We start from the raw sequence: 18723 nt of genomic DNA, 5'->3' as shown, positions 1-18723 counted from the left end.
CTTAATACCCATTACCTGGTTACAACATCCCCTAGCTCCCTTCTTTCTATAACCCTCAGTTTGTTTCCCAGAGTCCAGAGTCTTTCATGGTTTGTCTTCCATTCTGATTCCTTCCCATCCATTTTCCCCACCCTTCCCCTGTGTTCCTCTGCACTGTTCCTTTTGTTCCACATATGAGTCTCTAAAGGCAAGGGAAACAAAAGTGAAAATGAACTTTTGAGACTTCATCAAGATAAAAAGCTTCTGAAAAGCAAAGAAAATAGTCAATAAAACTTAGAGGCAACCCACAGAATGAGAGAAGATATTTGCAAATGACATTATAGGTAAAGGGCTAGTATCAAAGATCTATGAAGAACTTACTAAACTCAACACTCAGAAAACAAATAACCCAGTCAAGAAATGGGCAGAAGACATGAACAAACACTTCTCCAAAGAAGACATACAGATGGCTAACAGACACATGAAAACATGTTCATCATTAGAAAACTCTAAATCTTGATAGTGACTTCAAGTTCTATTTCTGATATTCAAAATTTTATAACTACCCAAGTAATTTGATTCCACAGGCAATTTAGACATAGTATATTTGTAAAGTTTGACAGAAAACTAATGTGATAAAAGACTCTGTCTATGTCTTTGTTTCTTAGAAGTAGTAAAAGGAGCATTTTATAGCTATGTTTTGTTTTCTAGAACCCACAAGTCTTAAATTCCTTATATTGAGTATTTTCCCAATAGATGTTAGGATGGTGTCATCACTGAATTGAAACAAACAAACAATTAAAAAAAATCCTAAATGTTGTTTTGGTAAAATACCAACTATTTTACTCCATCTATAATTCTATAAAATAATGATGTGATATATTGGTTTTGAATAATCAACCTCTGATATAAGTTTTTCCCCTTTTTTGTATTGTTCCTTTTTTTCTTGTTATGTGATACCTTCAATTTTCTCCAATATGATACACCACAAAACAGTCTGTCTAAAAACAGTCCATTATCTAGTCATGGGATACCTAGTGTAAAGAAGCCAAAACCAAGTTGCCCCAGGACATACATTTTAAGTGGAAATGTAACAAATGAAACAGCAGACTATAACTAGCAAGTGAAGGACATGTTTGGCCAGGGAGAGAGGATCTGGAGAAAGGAAACACCATATATTCATTATCTCCTCCTTCATTCTCTCAGCAGTTAGTGCATGAAGGACCTGCCATGTGGCATGCATACTACTCTCTAACACAAGGTTCAGGTCCTGATTATATTGCTAGATGCATGTGGAAATTCAGGAAAGAGTTAAAATCCAGATAAAGCTTTCATAATTAAGGCCTGCTAGGAACAAAAGCACTTCCAAAACTTAATAGGCTGTGGAACTGCTCATAAGCAGATTCATGAATAATAAAATTCATGAATAATAAAATTATAACTAACTAACTAAATAAATAAATAAAAATGTAGATCCTTAGTATGTTCTGAGGTGATCCTCTCCTTTGTTTCAGTATTGAGGATTCCTGCCCCATCTTAGGACACTAACAAGGATGAAGCACCCTCACTGCAGCAAGTCTGGGAACCTCAGGGATCGAAGTTTGAAGAAAAATCTAAGAAATCAAAGAACAGCCCATCTGAGCAAACCCTAAAACCCTTGGATGTATCCAGTATCTTTCTCCTAAGGGCAACTGTCTCAGTAAATCTCATGTGAATGGCATGAAGCCTCTTCATGAAGGTCAGGGATAAGACATGTATTTACCAAAGAGAAAAGTTGAAGGCAAATATATAAAAAGATAGCCTTGGGGAGGGGTCATATGTGTGTCTCAGTTGGTGAAGTGTCTGACTCTTGATTTCAGCTCAGGTCATGATCTCAGGGTCATGCAATTGAGCACTACATCTCATTGGGGCATGCTTAGTGGGGAGTCTGCTTGAGATTCTCTCCCTTTGCCCTTCCCCCTGTTTGTGCTCTCACTCTCAAAATCAATAATAAATCTTGGGGAAAAAAAAAGATAACTTTTGGAGCAGAGGGGCCATTTCCAACTATGCTTTGATAGTCAGAAGGAAAATGAATGCTCAGTGGGAAGTTTAGGCTAAACTTTGGGTAAATGTTTCTTGAGTGGTTATAAAAGATGGATAAGAGCTAACAATGAAATAAAGATCAGTTACTCCTAGAATGACCATAGGTTGACCTGTGAAAAGTAAAAATACGTCCAACAGAAGTCATTCAATTGTTCATTCATGGATATGACACCATTTATTAAATAATTTCTCTGTGGTAGAGAGGTGGAATCAATGGCTAAAGAGTAGTTTGAAGCTTCAGGATTCCATATCCAAAAAAAAAAAAAACCTAAAAATAGTCTACATTTTTTTAAGAAACAGAATAATAGCTTTCCTTTTTTGGATGACCAGATGACCAGAATTTAAACCTTACATCATTTTCTCTTCCTATCTTGTACCGTATTACTTTATATAAGGGTGTATTGAGGAACAAGCGGCAAAGAACAAAGTTACTGAAAATCAAATAAAAACATCTTCACTTCCTTATGACTAAATTTTAAAAGATGTTTTACTGTTAATCAGTAGAGCTTTGTTTCAGTTCTGCTTGATTGTCTGGCTGAAAGAAGTCCTCATTAGGACCACGGGCCACCACAAAGAGGCACACTTTGAAAGATCTCCCAGCCTCATCCAACTTGCTGCCAGAACCATCCTTTGGATCTGTCCACATAGATGACAGTTTCCCACCCTACAGAACCCCACATTCTATACTATCTCTCTCTAGCCTGGAACTATCCCCAGTGTCCTTTGGCTATTCTCCACAGTCTATCAGTCTGAAGTAATGGGATCAGAAAATACCCAATTGGCAGGATTTCTATATGTTGAACCATCAGATTGAAGACAAGTTCATTTGCAAACAATCATTGACTGTAAAACTGTTACTCATTTCAAGTTTTCTCATTTTATTTTCTTTTTCTTACTGTTTAGTTCTTTGGCTGGATCCAAACCCTTTGGAGATGTCAGCTCAGTAGTATACTTGATTTCCAATGCCTACACATTTTGTGTTCATCAAGTTCTTCCTTCCCCTCCATCCACCTCCATCTTCTGAGCTGACTCACTTTCCCTCTCACCCACCCGTAATCATTTTCCTCATCTACTTGGTCTTATTGAAATATAGAGCAGCAATTTATTCAGTTACAGAGGTTGATTAAAACAGAATAAATTATTGTTAATTGCCAGAGGCTGAGAGGAAGGCTAAGCTTCCCCTGAGCAGCCTGATTCAGCACAAAGAAACCCATAGGCTACCATGATGTGATTGGAGAAGCCCTGGAAGAGATCTTTCTGGCATCCTCACCCACTGTCATAACTCAGAATCTCAACTTGGTGGCCTCTTTCATGGAGTCACCAAGAACATCCTGGGATTCAGCAGAATCCTACTTTGCCCCCTTAGTCACATGACCTTAACTAAGCCACTTACCATGCCAGATCCTCAGTTTCCTTTTCTGGGCAAAAGAGATGATAAACCCTATCTCAAGTGTTGTGGGATGATTCTATGAGATGTAGTATATAAAATGCCAAGAACACTTGGTATATGATAGGTGATATTTTTTAGTGACAATACTACCAAGGAGTTGTAACATATCAAACTACTATCTGTTAGATGCTCTACTAGCCCAAATCAGTTTTCTGATCAATTTTACCAAGACCGTATGGTTTCACTTATTTGTAGAACATAAGGAATAGCATGGGGGACATTAGGAGAAGGAAGGGGAAAATGAAAGGGGGAGAATCAGAGGGGGAGACAAACCATGAGAGACTGTGGACTCTGAGAAACAAACCGAGGGTTTTGGAGGGGAGGGGGGTTTGGTGAGCCCGGTGGTGGGTATGGTGGAGGGCACGTATTGTATAGAGCACTGGGTATTATATGCAAACAATGAATCTTGGAACATTACATCAGAAACTAATGATGTACTGTATGGTGACTATCATAACATAATAATAACAAAATTTATCATGAGCAGAGACTTGAGGGAATTGTACAAGGTAAATATATTTGAGTTTTCTGAGGAGCACATAGAAATAGCAGAGATATTAGCAGGGGCATGCTCAACTGAAACACAAACTTGAAATGTGTGGAATACCCGCTTGACCACGTGTAAGCTAAGAATGTGCTTGGGGAATAAAAGAGAAAAAAGACTATTTCACAACTGTGTAAGCTTCTGTACTTTTCCCTTCTACAGTAAATAATAGACTTGAATAGATAGGTAATGAATGCATTTCCACAAGACTCTGCCAGGTGTCCTGGTGGAAAGGATATTCTGTGTTCACAGTCTTGTTACAGACAAAGGGATCTCACAGTTCACATAGAAGGAGCTTCTTGATCTGGATTTGGTCTTCTTTCCTCTCCTGTAAATTCCCCACATGACGATAGGGCAATAATCACAAAATAAAATAATAATATTTTATTATTATAATTAATGTTATAATCACAAAATAAAATAAAAAAAATAATCACAAAAGACTGTTCTGGGGAAGTAGCGATTTCTCTATTTCACATTTCCCTGTCTGAGCCTATGGAGGCTCCATCTAACTGTACTACACTACCTTCAGCTAACTTTTTCTGGTCCTTTGAAACCTAGCTGCCACTTATCCCTGTCCATCTCCCCCATAGCTCTGGGCATATCTATACTTATCTTTATTACCAAATTCATTACACAGTACATTTATTGCTAACTAACTAACTTTTTCTTTCTCACTATTCTGTGAGTTCCTCAAAGGCAGAAATTATAATGCCCTTGACTTTCTCTGCACAGAAGACTGCTTGCTTGACTGGCAAAGACCAGGCATGCAGTGAGCAAATGATACATGAGTAAATATCAGATGGAATGGTAAGTACAGTTGATTCTATAACAAAGTATTTTTCAGGTTCATGTATACCAAGCTGTGACTGCCCTGATACAAATGAGTGCAATCCAGAAGAGTTAAATCTCAGCCTCTGCTCCTTCATAAGAATGACACAAGAAAATCCCTGACCTCATCTGACTTTTGCCCTGAGATGTTCAACATGTTATTCGAGTCACAGTGAAGTAGGAATCTTTACAAAAGGAAGTTCAGCTCATTTCTCCTGATCCTAGTTACGTGGATTGTTGAACAAAATTTATATCTAAAATTACATGTTGCTACCCCTAATAGAGGTCACTTGTCACAGAAAGTAGCAAATAATAGAGCTTTTTCCCCTGACTGTAAAGGAAGTAGAAAGGGTCATGAAATATGCAATGACTTCTATGTTGATAGAGGTATGATGGCACCAGAGTTGACAGAAAGGACAATTTGAAACACTCCTGTGAGTACAGCCTACGTGATGAAGTTAAGTCAACATATAAAGGGGTCAGAGTTTAGTAAGATAGTAAGTAGTTCAATGGAGGAAAAGGCTGGAACCTGAGTAGAGATGGCTGGTGGGAAGTCTCAGAGGAGACCGTGTGGAAACTCACCAATGTGGTGGCTTATTTTCCACTTTTAAGTAATGTAATGTCATTTTCCTTCACTGCCCCTAATTGCTCACTAAATTAAGGCTGGCCCTGGTTGGTTGTTCCCTAGGAAAGAAAGGCACTGAGGCAGTGCTCAGTATGGAAAGGGCCACACCACAGGAAATAAAACAGTGAGCAAAAAATTAAGAATTCAGCCAAAAGGGAGTAAAGATAATTAAGGGAAACACTTCCTTTTCCCTTTATATTCTACTGCCCCATATCAACTTCCCTGATTATACATAATGGAATAAAGTTGTTTCCATTCAAATCTATACATATATGCATTTCTGATATCAAGCATAGAGAAGGTGACTTAATGAGTCACACAAAAATGAGTGAATCTAAGCTACTGGTTGCAGATCATTTTGAGTATGTTTTCCCAGCAACAAAATCATTTAACATCTCCACACATATCTCTCAAGCTTGCAGGAGACATTTTGTGATCACCCTTCCTCCTTAAAAGTTTTCAAATTCATGTATTCAGCTAACTACCACTGAGTTTCTACTGTAAAAGGAATAGATCTTGAGGAATATAATATTAAAAAAGACATGGTCTCATGGGGCGCCTGGGTGGCTCAGTGGGTTAAGCCACTGCCTTCGGCTCAGGTCATGATCTCAGGTCATGATCCTAGGATCGAGTCCCACATCGGGCTCTCTGCTCAGCGGAGAGCCTGCTTCCCTTCCTCTCTCTCTGCCTGCCTCTCTTGTGATTTCTCTCTGTCAAATAAATAAGTAAATAAAATCTTAAAAAAAAAAAAAGACATGGTCTCCATTCAAAATATGAGTTATATTTGATTGCACTCCTCCATGATGTTATGAGAGAAGGCACTGCAGGGTAAAGTGGGGGTCCGAGGAATGGAGAAGTCCAAACTAAGCCTAGTCGACTTTGTTTGATTTTACCCATATGAAGATTTTCAGGTTAGAAGAAAGCATCCAGGTATCTTGTCTCAGGGCCCAAGAAGCCCTACAGCATTCTGAAGAGGTGGACCATTTAGCAGAACCCAGGGGAGGCAAGTGTTTGCTCTTTTCCAATTGAACTGAGAATTTGACTTTACCTTAAACTTCATTCAAAACAGTCCCTGCTGTTATCGATTTAAACAGTGAAGAAAAAGTAGTTAAAAGGAAATCAAGTGGGTTGAGAGCAGCTTGACATAGTAATTTTTAATTATAATTGAGCAGAATTTCATGAAGCAAGCAAAATTACAAAACCAAAACTGAAGAATGCCTTAAATTTAGTGAAAACAAAAGCAGGTTTGGAAATGTTCTATGCTTATTTTCATAATACAGTAAAAAAGCAGGCAGTTCACCTGGAGGACAAATGCAAAGTAGATATTATGGATATGAGGACCAAAAACTAAACTTCATCTTACAAAAGCAACATGATATTGGAGAACAAGAATGACCTAGTCTCTGCCATAACTGAGTTCAAATTCTGGATCTGTCACTTAATACATGTGTATAACCTTGGGAAAATTATTTAACTTCTCTATAAGCTGTATTTCTCAATATTAAGATGCAAAGGTGGGGAAATTATAAGGAATTGATAAGGGTTTTTTGTGATTAAGTAGATGCTCAATAAATATACATTTTCTTTGCTATATTTCTACTCCATGATAAGGTAGGCTGGTGACTGAAACATCATTGGGAAAATGGTAGAATGAAGATATGGTCTGTATAATTGCATATCCTTATCTCCCACACTCTCTCCCAGAACATATAGTCCACACATTATAGAAACATTGGATAAGTCACAAAGCTTAGTATTGCATTTTGTTCTGTTGTACAAAATAGAATGTTCAGACTATAAGGAAGTGATGATGTGACAATGTGTTTTATGTTACAAACCTCAGTGATAGTCCTAAAAGTACTACACCTGGCAATTCTCCAAGTTAAAAACAATCACAAACAAGGATACCTAGTTTATATTGGATTTTTCAACATGTCTTTTTCTCTTGGGGGAAATTATGTTCATCAATTGAAGTCCTTCCCCCACAACTGCAGAAAGATCATAATCCCCATTACCATTCATCCTTGTCAGCATCACAGTTGCAGAAGTGTTGAATGTCCAGGCAACTCTCATCCAGGCCACATTCACATTGCTGAACCCCAGGTGGGGCTCCTCCCCAGTAAGGGTGCCTTTCATTGGACCGTCCAATCCACCAGGTAAATGGTGTTCCATCTGAAAGACAAGATAGTTTGCAGAGGGTGTCAGAAGCTTGCAAAGAAATGTCTTTAAGAATAAATGCACTACTGGGTATTTACCCCAAAGATGCTGATGTAGTGAAAAGAAGGGTCAGATGTATCCCAATATTCATAGCAGCAATGGCCACAGTTGCCAAACTGGAAAGAACCAAGAAGCCCTTCAATGGATGAATGCATGAAGAATATATGGTCCGTATATATGATGGTATATTATGCCTCCATCAGGAAGGATGAATACCCAACTTTTGCATCAACATGGATGGGACTGGAGGAGATTATGCTGAGTAAAACAAGTCAAGCTGAGGGAGTCAATTATCATATGGTTTTGCTTACTTGCAGAGCACAAGAGATAACATGGAGGAAATTGGGAGATGGAGAGAAGTGAGATGGGGGAAATTGGAGGGGGAGAAAAACCATGAGAGACTGTGGACTCTGAGAAACAAACTAAGGGTTTTGGTGGGGGTTGTGTGAGCCTGGTGGTGGGTATTAAGGAGGGCACGTATTGCATGGAGCACTGGGCGGGGTACATAAACAACAAATTTTGGAACACTGAAAAAAATTAAATTAAATTTCAGAAAAGAATAAATACACATTTACACATATTACACATATATAATATACATATGCTTATATATCCTCCCTTTCTCATTTCCTCTTTTCTTTTCTTTCTTTCCCCCTTCCTCTCTTTCCCTCTCTCATCCTGTATATGGATCTATATGTATCTGTACATATATACAAAATTCTCTACACACACACACACACACACACATAACCATATATACATCTATATTTATATCCGTATCTATAGATATAAACAGATACAGACATAAAAACACTTTCATGAAAAGTATTCACATAGTAGGACAAGGATCAATCACAATGTTCACAGGCAGGGTCACAAACTCAAATCAGACAGTTAGCATAGTTAAGTAAACTGGGCTAAATTGCAGACCAAATATTTTTAAGATACAGATACAGAAATTAATTTCATTATAAAACTATTAAAAGAAAAACAACAGCATGAGGGCCAAGACTGACCTGACCTTAGTTCTCAGTTTCTGATCATCTCTGAGGACAAGTGGAGGCTAAGGGGAAGGAACAGTGTCAGAACCCTGGATTACCATAGCTTCTAATTTGTTTAAAGAGAAGTTATATATTTCAAATTCAAAGATTTGAAGGAAAAAGAATAAAACCTGTTGACGATCAATACTGCAAGGGCCAAATAATTCCTTCTGAAGGCATATTTAACCCATACAGAGTTGGTATATAAATTCTGATTTCTGGTTTCTGTAGTTGAGAGAAAACTACTTTGGAGTCTTGTGTTTCTCAATTTCTTCCTTTTGGTTTGTTTGTTTGTTTTGTTCAAAGCTTAGTTTAGTAAATCTGTTGGAGTTTTCTTTTATGATTGGGAATATTTCAGTAGATTAAAATTATTACTCAGAAGATGATAGTGTATCAAGCAATGGGTTGTAGGGAAAAATGGAGGTGTTATACATCATCAGGCTGCATGGAGTTAGGTCCAGGTCCCTTTGGAAATTGCTGTTTTGTTTCTTTTGGCATACAACAGGCACTTAACATGTGATAACTAAAAAATGAAAAAAAATGCTTATTAGGGATCATTTTTTAATGATATAGCATTTTAAAATGGAACAAAGGCTGTCTGATGATGTTACTAGGTTGGAATTTTGCCAAGTCAAGATTTAATTGTGCATACAACTCTTGATTTGCAAACACATAATTTACAAATTATTTGTGTATGCACAGATAGCAACAACTTTCTCTGGATTGCTCTCTGTGCTAATATACTTATGAAAGTCACTGAGGCAAGTAGGAAGAGAAATGACAATCTGGATCTTCCAAGAAACAGTAGGTCATAATGAAAAGTTCAGGAAGATACTGTGAAAACCAAAAGTATCTTAGAGTTAATGAGTTCAAATGAGGAAAGCTTGAAGGATCATACAAAACCCAAAATAACACACCTGTTCCTGCCTAAAATGTTCCAACCTCCCTTATTATCTTTTAAGCTAGAATTCCAGTTTTCAATATTTGTTAATCAGACCCTTCTTTTTAAATACTAATTCTCAATGGTTTAAATCCATTTTCCCTAGTTTCAAATGGCTATAAATCATGGAACAATAGTTCAAATGAATTGTTTTATTTCTAAATTCTAGCTTAGATAAGCCACTCAAGTGGCCTAGAGAGCTGGTGGGTTTATTTAGGGCATAGGGCACTACTTTTGGGAATGAAGTAAATTTAGGTCGATTTTCCAGGTGTGTGAGTCCAGGGAACACAATGGTAAAACATTTTATATGTGAATATATTTACCAATGTTGGTTCTGAGTCCAAAACATGAGAAGAAATCTCCCCACTTCTTTTTTTTTTTTTTTTAAAGATTTTATTTTTTATTTGTCAGAGAGAGAGAGAGGGAGAGAGGTATCACAGGCAGACAGAGTGGCAGGCAGAGTCAGAGGGAGAAGCAGGCTCCCTGCTGAGCAAGGAGCCCGAGGTGGGACTTGATCCCAGGACGCTGGGATCATGACCTGAGCCGAAGGCAGCTGCTTAACCAACTGAGCCACCCAGGCGTCCCGAAATCTCCCACTTCTACCTCCTTCTGGCGCTGCCCAGGATTCTCCCCCATAACATTAGTCCAGATCAAATAATAATGTTCAATACCATCATGAATTATTTTTGCTTATGAGCTAAATCAAGGTTGTAATCATATTAATGGCATCACTATTAATGGTATGATTTCCAAACAACCAATTTGCGTACAGCTTCTGGTATCTGTGTTGCTTTCTAGGAATTTTACCAATTCTCATTTGGTATCTTAAGCCTCTAGAAGTTTCACACCAACTTGAGGCTTTGCTTGGTTTCAAATCCATCATTGTCTTACAGAATTGAGGCTTGGGGTCCCCTCTTCATGTCTAGAAATTAGTATAAAGGTTTTAAATTATGTTAACTGAATGCATGTCAATGAGTAAGAAAAAGAAAGGAAAAAGAGGAGAAAAATACATGCACACACACAGATATTTGAAAGCAGGAGAATCATTGCTAAATTTTCCTCTCAGATGTCCCATTTTTAATGTTTGTTTTCCTTTGGAGCATAACAAAGAAGGAAGCCAAAGATCAAAAAGGATAGGACTTGCTCTGATTCATGACTCTAATGATATAGTCAGGAAGGGAATCTACACCTTAGGTTCACATTTCAACCACTGGAGAAATTGGATTTATTTTCTCCTGACCAGGTATTTAAAAAAAGTAAAGGCAGAAAGCACAATTATACAGATATGGACATATCTCAATATGCATTCATTCATCAAATATTTACTGAAGATCTATAATGTTCCAGGAACTGTTCTAGGTACCTGGAATAAATCAGTTTAAAACAAAACAAACCAACAAAGAAAGAAAACATGCCCCAAGGTCCTCTCAATTGATGCAGAAAAAGCATTTGACAAAATCCAGCATCCGTTCCTGATGAAAATGCTTCAAAGTATAGGGATAGAGGGAACATTCCTGAACTTCATAAAATCTATCTATGAAAGACCCACAGCAAATATCATCCTCAATGCGAAAAAGCTTGCAGCCTTCCCGTTGAGATCAGGAACACAACAAGGATGCCCACTCTCACCACTCTTGTTCAACATAGTATTAGAAGTTCTAGCAATGGCAATCAGACAACAAAGAGGAATAAAAGGTATCCAAATTGGCAAGGAAGAAGTCAAACTCTCTTCGCAGATGACATGATTCTTTATATGGAAAACCCCAAAGACTCCACCCCCAAACTACTAGAACTCATACAGCAATTCAGTAACATGGCAGGATACAAAGTCAATGTCCAGAAATCAGTGGCTTTCTTATACACTAACAATGAAAATACAGAAAGGGAAATTAGAGAATCGATTCCATTTACTATAACACCAAGAACCATAAGATACCTGGGAATAAACCTAACCAAAGAAGTAAAGGACCTGTACTCAAGGAACTATAGAACACTCATGAAAGAAATTGAAGAAGACACAAAAAGATGGAAGACTGTTCCATGCTCTTGGATTGGAAGAATAAACATTGTTAAAATGTCTATACTGCCTAGAGCAATCTATACTTTTAATGCCATTCTGATCAAAATTCCACCGATATTTTTCAAAGAGCTGGAGCAAATAATCCTAAAATTTGTATGGAGTCAGAAGAGACCCAGAATTGCTAAGGAAATGTTGAAAAACAAAAACAAAACTGGCGGCATCATGTTACCCCGATTTCAAGCTTTACTACAAAGCTGTGATCACCAAGACGCGTGGTACTGGCATAAAAACAGACACATAGACCAGTGGAACAGAGTGGAGAGCCCAGATATGGACCCTCAACTCTATGGTCAAATAATCTTCGACAAAACAGGAAAAAATATTCAATGGAAAAAAGACAGTCTCTTCAATAAATGGTGCTGGGAAAACTGGACAGCGATATGTAGAAGAATGAAACTCGACCATTCTCTTACACCATACACAAAGATAAACTCGAAATGGATAAAAGACCTCAACATGATACAGGAATCTATCAGAATCCTAGAGGAGAACATAGGCAGTAACCTCTTCGATATCAGCCACAGCAACTTCTTTCAAGATATGTCTCCAAAGGCCAAGGAAACAAAAGCAAAAATGAACTTTTGGGACTTCATCAAGATCAAAAGCTTCTGCACAGCAAAGGAAACAGTCAACAAAACAAAGAGGCAACCCACAGAATGGGAGAAGATATTTGCAAATGACAGTACAGACAAAAGGTTGATATCCAGGATCTATAAAGAACTTCTCAAACTTAACACACACAAAACAGATAATCATATCAAAAAATGGGCAGAAGATATGAACAGACACTTCTCCAACGAAGACATACAAGGGCTATCAGACACATGAAAAAATGTTCATCATCACTAGCCATCAGGGAGATTCAAATGAAAACAACATTGAGATACCACCTAACACCAGTTAGAATGGCCAAAATTAGCAAGACAGGAAACAATGTGTGTTGGAGAGGATGTGGAGAAAGGGGAACCCTCTTACACTGTTGGTGGGAATGCAAGTTAGTGCAGCCACTTTGGAGAACAGTGTGGAGATTCCTGAAGAAATTAAGAATAGAGCTTCCCTATGACCCTGCAATTGCACTGCTGGGTATTTACCCCAAAGATACAGATGTAGTGAAAAGAAGGACCATTTGTACCCCAATGTTTATTGCAGCAATGGCTACGGTCGCCAAACTGTGGAAAGAACCAAGATGCCCTTCAACGGATGAATGGGTAAGGAAGATGTGGTCCATATACACAATGGAGTATTATGCCTCCATCAGAAAGGATGAATACCCAACTTTTGTAGCAACATGGACGGGACTGGAAGAAATTATGCTGAGCGAAATAAGTCAAGCAGAGAGAGTCAAGTATCATATGGTATCACTTATTTGTGGAGCATAACAAATAACATGGAGGACATGGGGAGATGGAGAGGAGAGGGGGTTGAGGGAAACTGGAAGGGGAGATGAACCATGAGAGACTATGGACTCTGAAAAACAACCAGAGGGTTATGAAGGGGCGGCGGGGAGGGTGGGGTGGGGTGGGAGGTTGAGGAACTAGGTGGTGGGTAATAGGGAGGGCACGTACTGCATGGAGCACTGGGTGTGATGCCAAAACAATGAACACTGTTACGCTGTAAATAAACAAATAAAAATAAATAATAAAAAAAAAGAAAACATGCCCCAAAAGCTTGCATTGTAATTATAGAAAACAGACAATAATAGTAATTAAATAATTTCCCATTATTTATTTATTTGGGAAAGAAAGAGAGTGACAGAGAGAGGGAGATATAAAGGAGCAGAGAGAGAGAGTGAGAATCTTAAGCAGACTCCATGCCCAATACAGAGTCTGATACAGGGTTTGATCTCACAACCTTATGATCATAACCCGAGCTGAAATCAAGAGTTGGATGCAAAAGTGACTGAGGCACCCAGACACCCCATTAATAATTGCATTAGATATAATGCAAAATAAATAAAGAGGTATGGAAGAGGTATGGAAACAGCACAGCAGACCAAGGTAAGGTAGACTGCAAGGAAAGATGGGCTGCAATTTTAGAATGGTCAGGATAGAAATTGATGAAAAAATAATTAAAATTCTGAGCAAAACTTCAGGGCAGGAGCAAGGGACTCAATGGCTGGCTATCTGGAGGATAACACAGCAAACAAAGGAAATATTCAGTGTAAAGGATCAGGAAATGTAGGATCAAGGTAAAATAAAGGGATTTCCTAAAATCTATCACCTGGTTTTCAAACCATTAGTTTCAAAATTATTAGGAAACTCTAACTGGACTGTTCAATTAAAAAAAAAAAGTAGCAGGAAACAGGCAAAATAGAACATGTATTAAATTAGAATATTGGCTACAAACTAAGAATTCACTCTGATAGTTCCAAGGCAAAGGGTATAATTAAGAAGATATCAGGATGCCACAGAACCATGACCAGGGAAGAAATGGGCTTTTGGCTAATGGGCTCACCATGTTACTCACTGGCCTGCGGAGGGAACTCTGCCTAGCTCACTAGCCTTGAAAGTCAAATATGGAACCTGCCCAGCCAAAGACGTCACGCTGCCAGTGCCACAACCACTCCTCTCTAAGGATCAATCGGGTCAAGAGGTGCCATCCCCCCAAAGACAGATGTTACTGTGGCCAATGATCCGAACCCTCAGAACAGAAGCTCCACGCAGAGCCTGCTTCCCTGCGCTCACCTCCAGTAAGAGCTGCATACAGGGGTCTGATTAGGGAAGCAGAGGTGACATGCCTGCCTCCCAGCTGGAAAGGAGACTGGGCATGTGAATTCTGACTTGCTGCAGAGACAGGACTCACAAGGCAAATTTTCATTAACACAGAAATGATAACCAAAGTTATGGGGCAGGTAAGAATAAGACAAATGGTGGGACACCTGGGTGGCTCAGTTGGTTAAATGTCTGCCTTCAGCTTCAGTCATGATCCCAGGGTCCTCTATCGGGCTACTTGATCATCAGGGAGCCTGCTTCTCTCTCTTTCTCTCTCTGTCTGCCACTCCCTCTGTTTGTGCTCTCTCTCTCTCTCTGCCAAAATAGTAATAATAATAATAATAATAATAATAATAATAATAATAATAATAAAATGGCTATCCTGGAGGTAAAGACACACTTAATATCACATAATGGATCAGAACTCTAAACTGTTGGAGCAGAGTTTATGCACCCCAGAAAAGAAGCACAATGCTTTGTGCTTCTGAGACCTGAGGCTACAGGATTTTAGGGGCTCTTGTCAAAGAAGAAGTGTTTTAATGCACTGCCTCTCTTACAGCAGACTTCCACAAGAAAACCTAAGAGAAGAATGTGGGATGTGGCCCATATATACAATGGAATATTACTTAGCCATCAGAAAATATGAATACCCAACTTTTGCATCAACATGGATGGGACTGGAGGAGATTATGCTGAGTGAAATAAGTCAAGCAGAAAAAGTCAATTATCGTATGGTTTCACTTATGTGTGTAATATAAGAAATAGCATGGAGGACATTAGGAGAAGGAAGGGAAAAATGGAGGGGGGGGGAATTGGAGGGGGAGATGAATCCTGAGAGACTGAGGATTCCAAGAAACAAACTGAGGGTTTTAGAGGGGAAGGGAGTGGGGGAATGGGTGAACCCAGTGATGGGTATTAAGGAGGGCATGTATTGTATGGAGCACTGGGTACTATATGTAAACAATGAATCTTAAAACACGACATCAAAAACTAATGATGTACTGTATGGTGACTAACATAACACAATTAAAAAAAAAAGTGGGAGAACTGGATCCCCCTGGAGTATGGCACCACTAGGACCTCAACAGTAGACACAGAGGTCTCAGAGAGGTGGTGAGGTCCTCCATATGCAAGATTTAGGGGAAAAAAAAATCACTAAGAAATTGCATTCATTTGCATTACTTCTATGCATTTGGAATTATTATTGTTATGTATCCTCATGTACACAACAAAGTCTAGGAAAATTCATCATATATATATATTGAACAAAAAACCCTCCTAAGAAAGTTAACGGCTTAGAGTGAATGACCTCAGTGTGTGGCAGTATGTAACCACAAAAGATGCTTTTTGTTAATATCAAATAGAATATCACCAGACCAAGATCAATCATTTGTCATGAGGCTTATAAAAGTTACAATAGGAAACATTACTGAGCATGTGCTAAGTTACAGACAGTATTCTGATGTGCTCTGCACATACCAACCCATTTCATCATCACTGCTATCCTAGGAGGTGGGTATTACCCTTAACTTCACAGATGAAGAGAGTGAGGCAGAGAAGGTTTAAAATACCCTCTTGGGGCCATGCAATTAGAAAGTTCAGAGTGAGAACCTGAATCCAAGTATTCTTGCCCAAGAGTCCATGGGTTTAATACCTATGTTATGCCACTGTTCTCTGACATGTGGGGAAATAATATATGGTTAAAAAATTTAGGGCCCCCAAATCCCAAAAAGACTAAATAAAAAAAGAAACAAAATAAAACACAAAACTTGGGCCTTTCAAAAAAAATACATATGGGTAGATTTAAGTGATAACTAAGCAATTGCAAGTGATGGGTAATCTCTTACAATCACTAAAATAAAAACAACACATTCCTAATATATCTAACTACTACTCACTCATACAAACTAATAATGCCACAGCAGAATCTAATGTTAGCATTGCTTGCTAGAACCTTCCCAGGACGACCCCATCAGGAATTTCTGAAGACAGCCACAAGTATACTTGGTTTTGCTGAAGACTGCACACATACTAAGAAGCACAATTTATGCCTTGTAGCTAGACTGCCTTTCAAAAGCTCTGCACCTTTCTGAGTTTCTCAGTTTTCTTTTATACTTATTTTTTTTTTTACATCAATTTCTTAGAACTGGAATTGTTCCCCAAGTTATAAACTGGCTAGGGTGTTTGACAAATAAGTTAAAATAGAAAATCATGCAGAGGAGTCAAGATGGTGGAGAAGTAGCAGGCTGAGACTACATCAGGTAGCAGGAGATCAGCTCGATAGCTTATCTAAACATTGCAAACACCTACAAATCCAATGAGAGATCGAAGAGAAGAAGAAGAGCAATTCTAGAAACAGAAAATCAATCACATTCTGAAAGATAGGACTGGCAGAGAAGTGAATCCAAAAAGACAGGAAGATAGACTGCAGTGGGAGGGGCTGGCTCCTGGCAAGTGGTGGAGCAATGGAGCACAAAATCAGAACTTTTAAAAGTCTGTTCCACAGAGGGACATTGCTCCAGAGACTAAACTGGGGTGAAGCCCCTGCGGGGTCAGCGTGCCCCCAAGTCCCGCAGGGTCACAGAAGGATCGGAGGTGTTGGAGTGTCGCAGAGCTCGCAGGTATTAGAACAGGGAAGCCAGCTACAGAGACAGAGCCGAGGACTGAGCTCTCAGCTCGGGGTTACCTTGAACCGGTTGAAGGCTGGGTGAGCTCGGAGCGTGGCTGGAGGCCGGGGATACGGGAGTGATTGGGCGCTGTTCTCTGGGGGCACACTGAGGAGTGGGGCCCCAGGCTCTCGGCTCCTCCTGACCAGAGACTGGGAGGCTGCCATTTTCATTCCCGTCCTCCAGAACACTACAGAAAGCGCAGACGGAACAAAAGCTCCGAAAGCTAACCTGAATGGATTACTTAGTCTGGCGCCCAGTGAGGGCGGTGCAATTCAACCTCCGGCAAAGACACTTGAGAGTCACTACAACAGGCCCCTCCCCCAGAAGATCAATAAAAAATCCAGTCAGGACGAAGTTCATGTACCAAGGAAAGCAGGTTCAATACCGAGGATAGCAGCGGAATTCCAGAGGCAGAGAAAGCAAAGCACAGAACTCATGGCTTTCTCCCCATGATTCTTTAGTCTTGTGGTAATTTTAATTTTTTTTCAATTTTTTTCTTTCTTTTTTTCTTCTTCTGCTAATTTTTTTAAACTTTTACCGTTTTCTTTTTTAACGTTTTTTAACTAGTTTATCTAATATATATATTTTTCTTTCTTTTTTATATTTTTTCTTTGTTTTGTTTTTTTTTTAATTTTTTCTTTTTTTTTCTGAACCTCTTTTTATCCCCTTTCTCCCCCCCCCCCCACGATTTGGGGTCCCTTCTGATTTGGTTAAAGCTCATTTTTCTGGGGTCTTTGCCACGCTTTTAGTATTTTATTTGATCCTTCATATACTCTTATCTGGACAAAATGACAAGGTGGAAAAATTCACCACAAACAAAAGAACAAGAGGCAGTACCAAACGCTAGGGACCTAATCAATACAGTAGAATAATTGGGATTATAGAAGAAGAAGAAAGACAGAGGGGAGTAGAAGGTCTATTGGAGAGAATTATTGGAGAGAATTTCCCTAATATGGCAAAGGGAACAAGGATCAAAATGCAGGAGGTGCAGAGAACCCCCCTCAAAATCAACAAGAATAGGTCCACACCCCGTCACCTAATAGTAAAATTTACAAGTCTTAGTGACAAAGAGAAAATCCTGAAAGCAGCCCAGGAGAAGAAGTTTGTAACATACAATAGCAAAAATATTAGATTGGCAGCAGACTTATCCACAGAGACCTAGCAGGCCAGAAAGAGCTGGCATGATATATTCAGAGCACTAAATGAGAAAAACATGCAGCCAAGAATACTATATCCAGCTAGGCTATCATTGAAAATAGAAGGAGAGATAAAAACTTCCAGGACAAACAAAAACTGAAAGAATTTGCAAACACCAAACTAGCTCTACAGGAAATATTGAAAGGGGTCCTCTAAGCAAAGAGAGACCCTAAAAGTAAAAGACCAGAAAGGAACAGAGACAATATACATTAACAGTCACCTTACAGGCAATACAATGGCACTAAATTAATATCTCTCAATAGTTACCCGGAATATCAATGGGCTAAATGCCCCCAATCAAAAGACACGGGGTATCAGAATGGATAAAAAAACAAAACCCATCTATATGCTGCCCACA

General features: G+C 38.9%; 1 protein-coding gene across 1 annotated transcript in view; it reads right to left on the bottom strand.

Moving 5' to 3' along the window:
• The window catches only part of CNTNAP5 (contactin associated protein family member 5), an 848385-nt gene that overhangs the window by 146144 nt on the left and 683518 nt on the right, over nt 1-18723 (bottom strand). The window contains exon 14 of the mRNA XM_046019554.1: nt 7527-7683. Within this exon, the coding sequence (XP_045875510.1) occupies nt 7527-7683 (157 nt within the window). The remainder of the gene's footprint in view (nt 1-7526; nt 7684-18723) is intronic.

The sequence above is a fragment of the Meles meles genome, chromosome 9 (genome assembly GCF_922984935.1).
Source record: "Meles meles chromosome 9, mMelMel3.1 paternal haplotype, whole genome shotgun sequence".
NCBI classification, from domain to species: Eukaryota; Metazoa; Chordata; class Mammalia; order Carnivora; family Mustelidae; genus Meles; species Meles meles.
The sequence above is the reverse complement of the archived record's forward strand: the minus strand, read 5'-3'. Positions and strand labels throughout refer to the sequence as shown.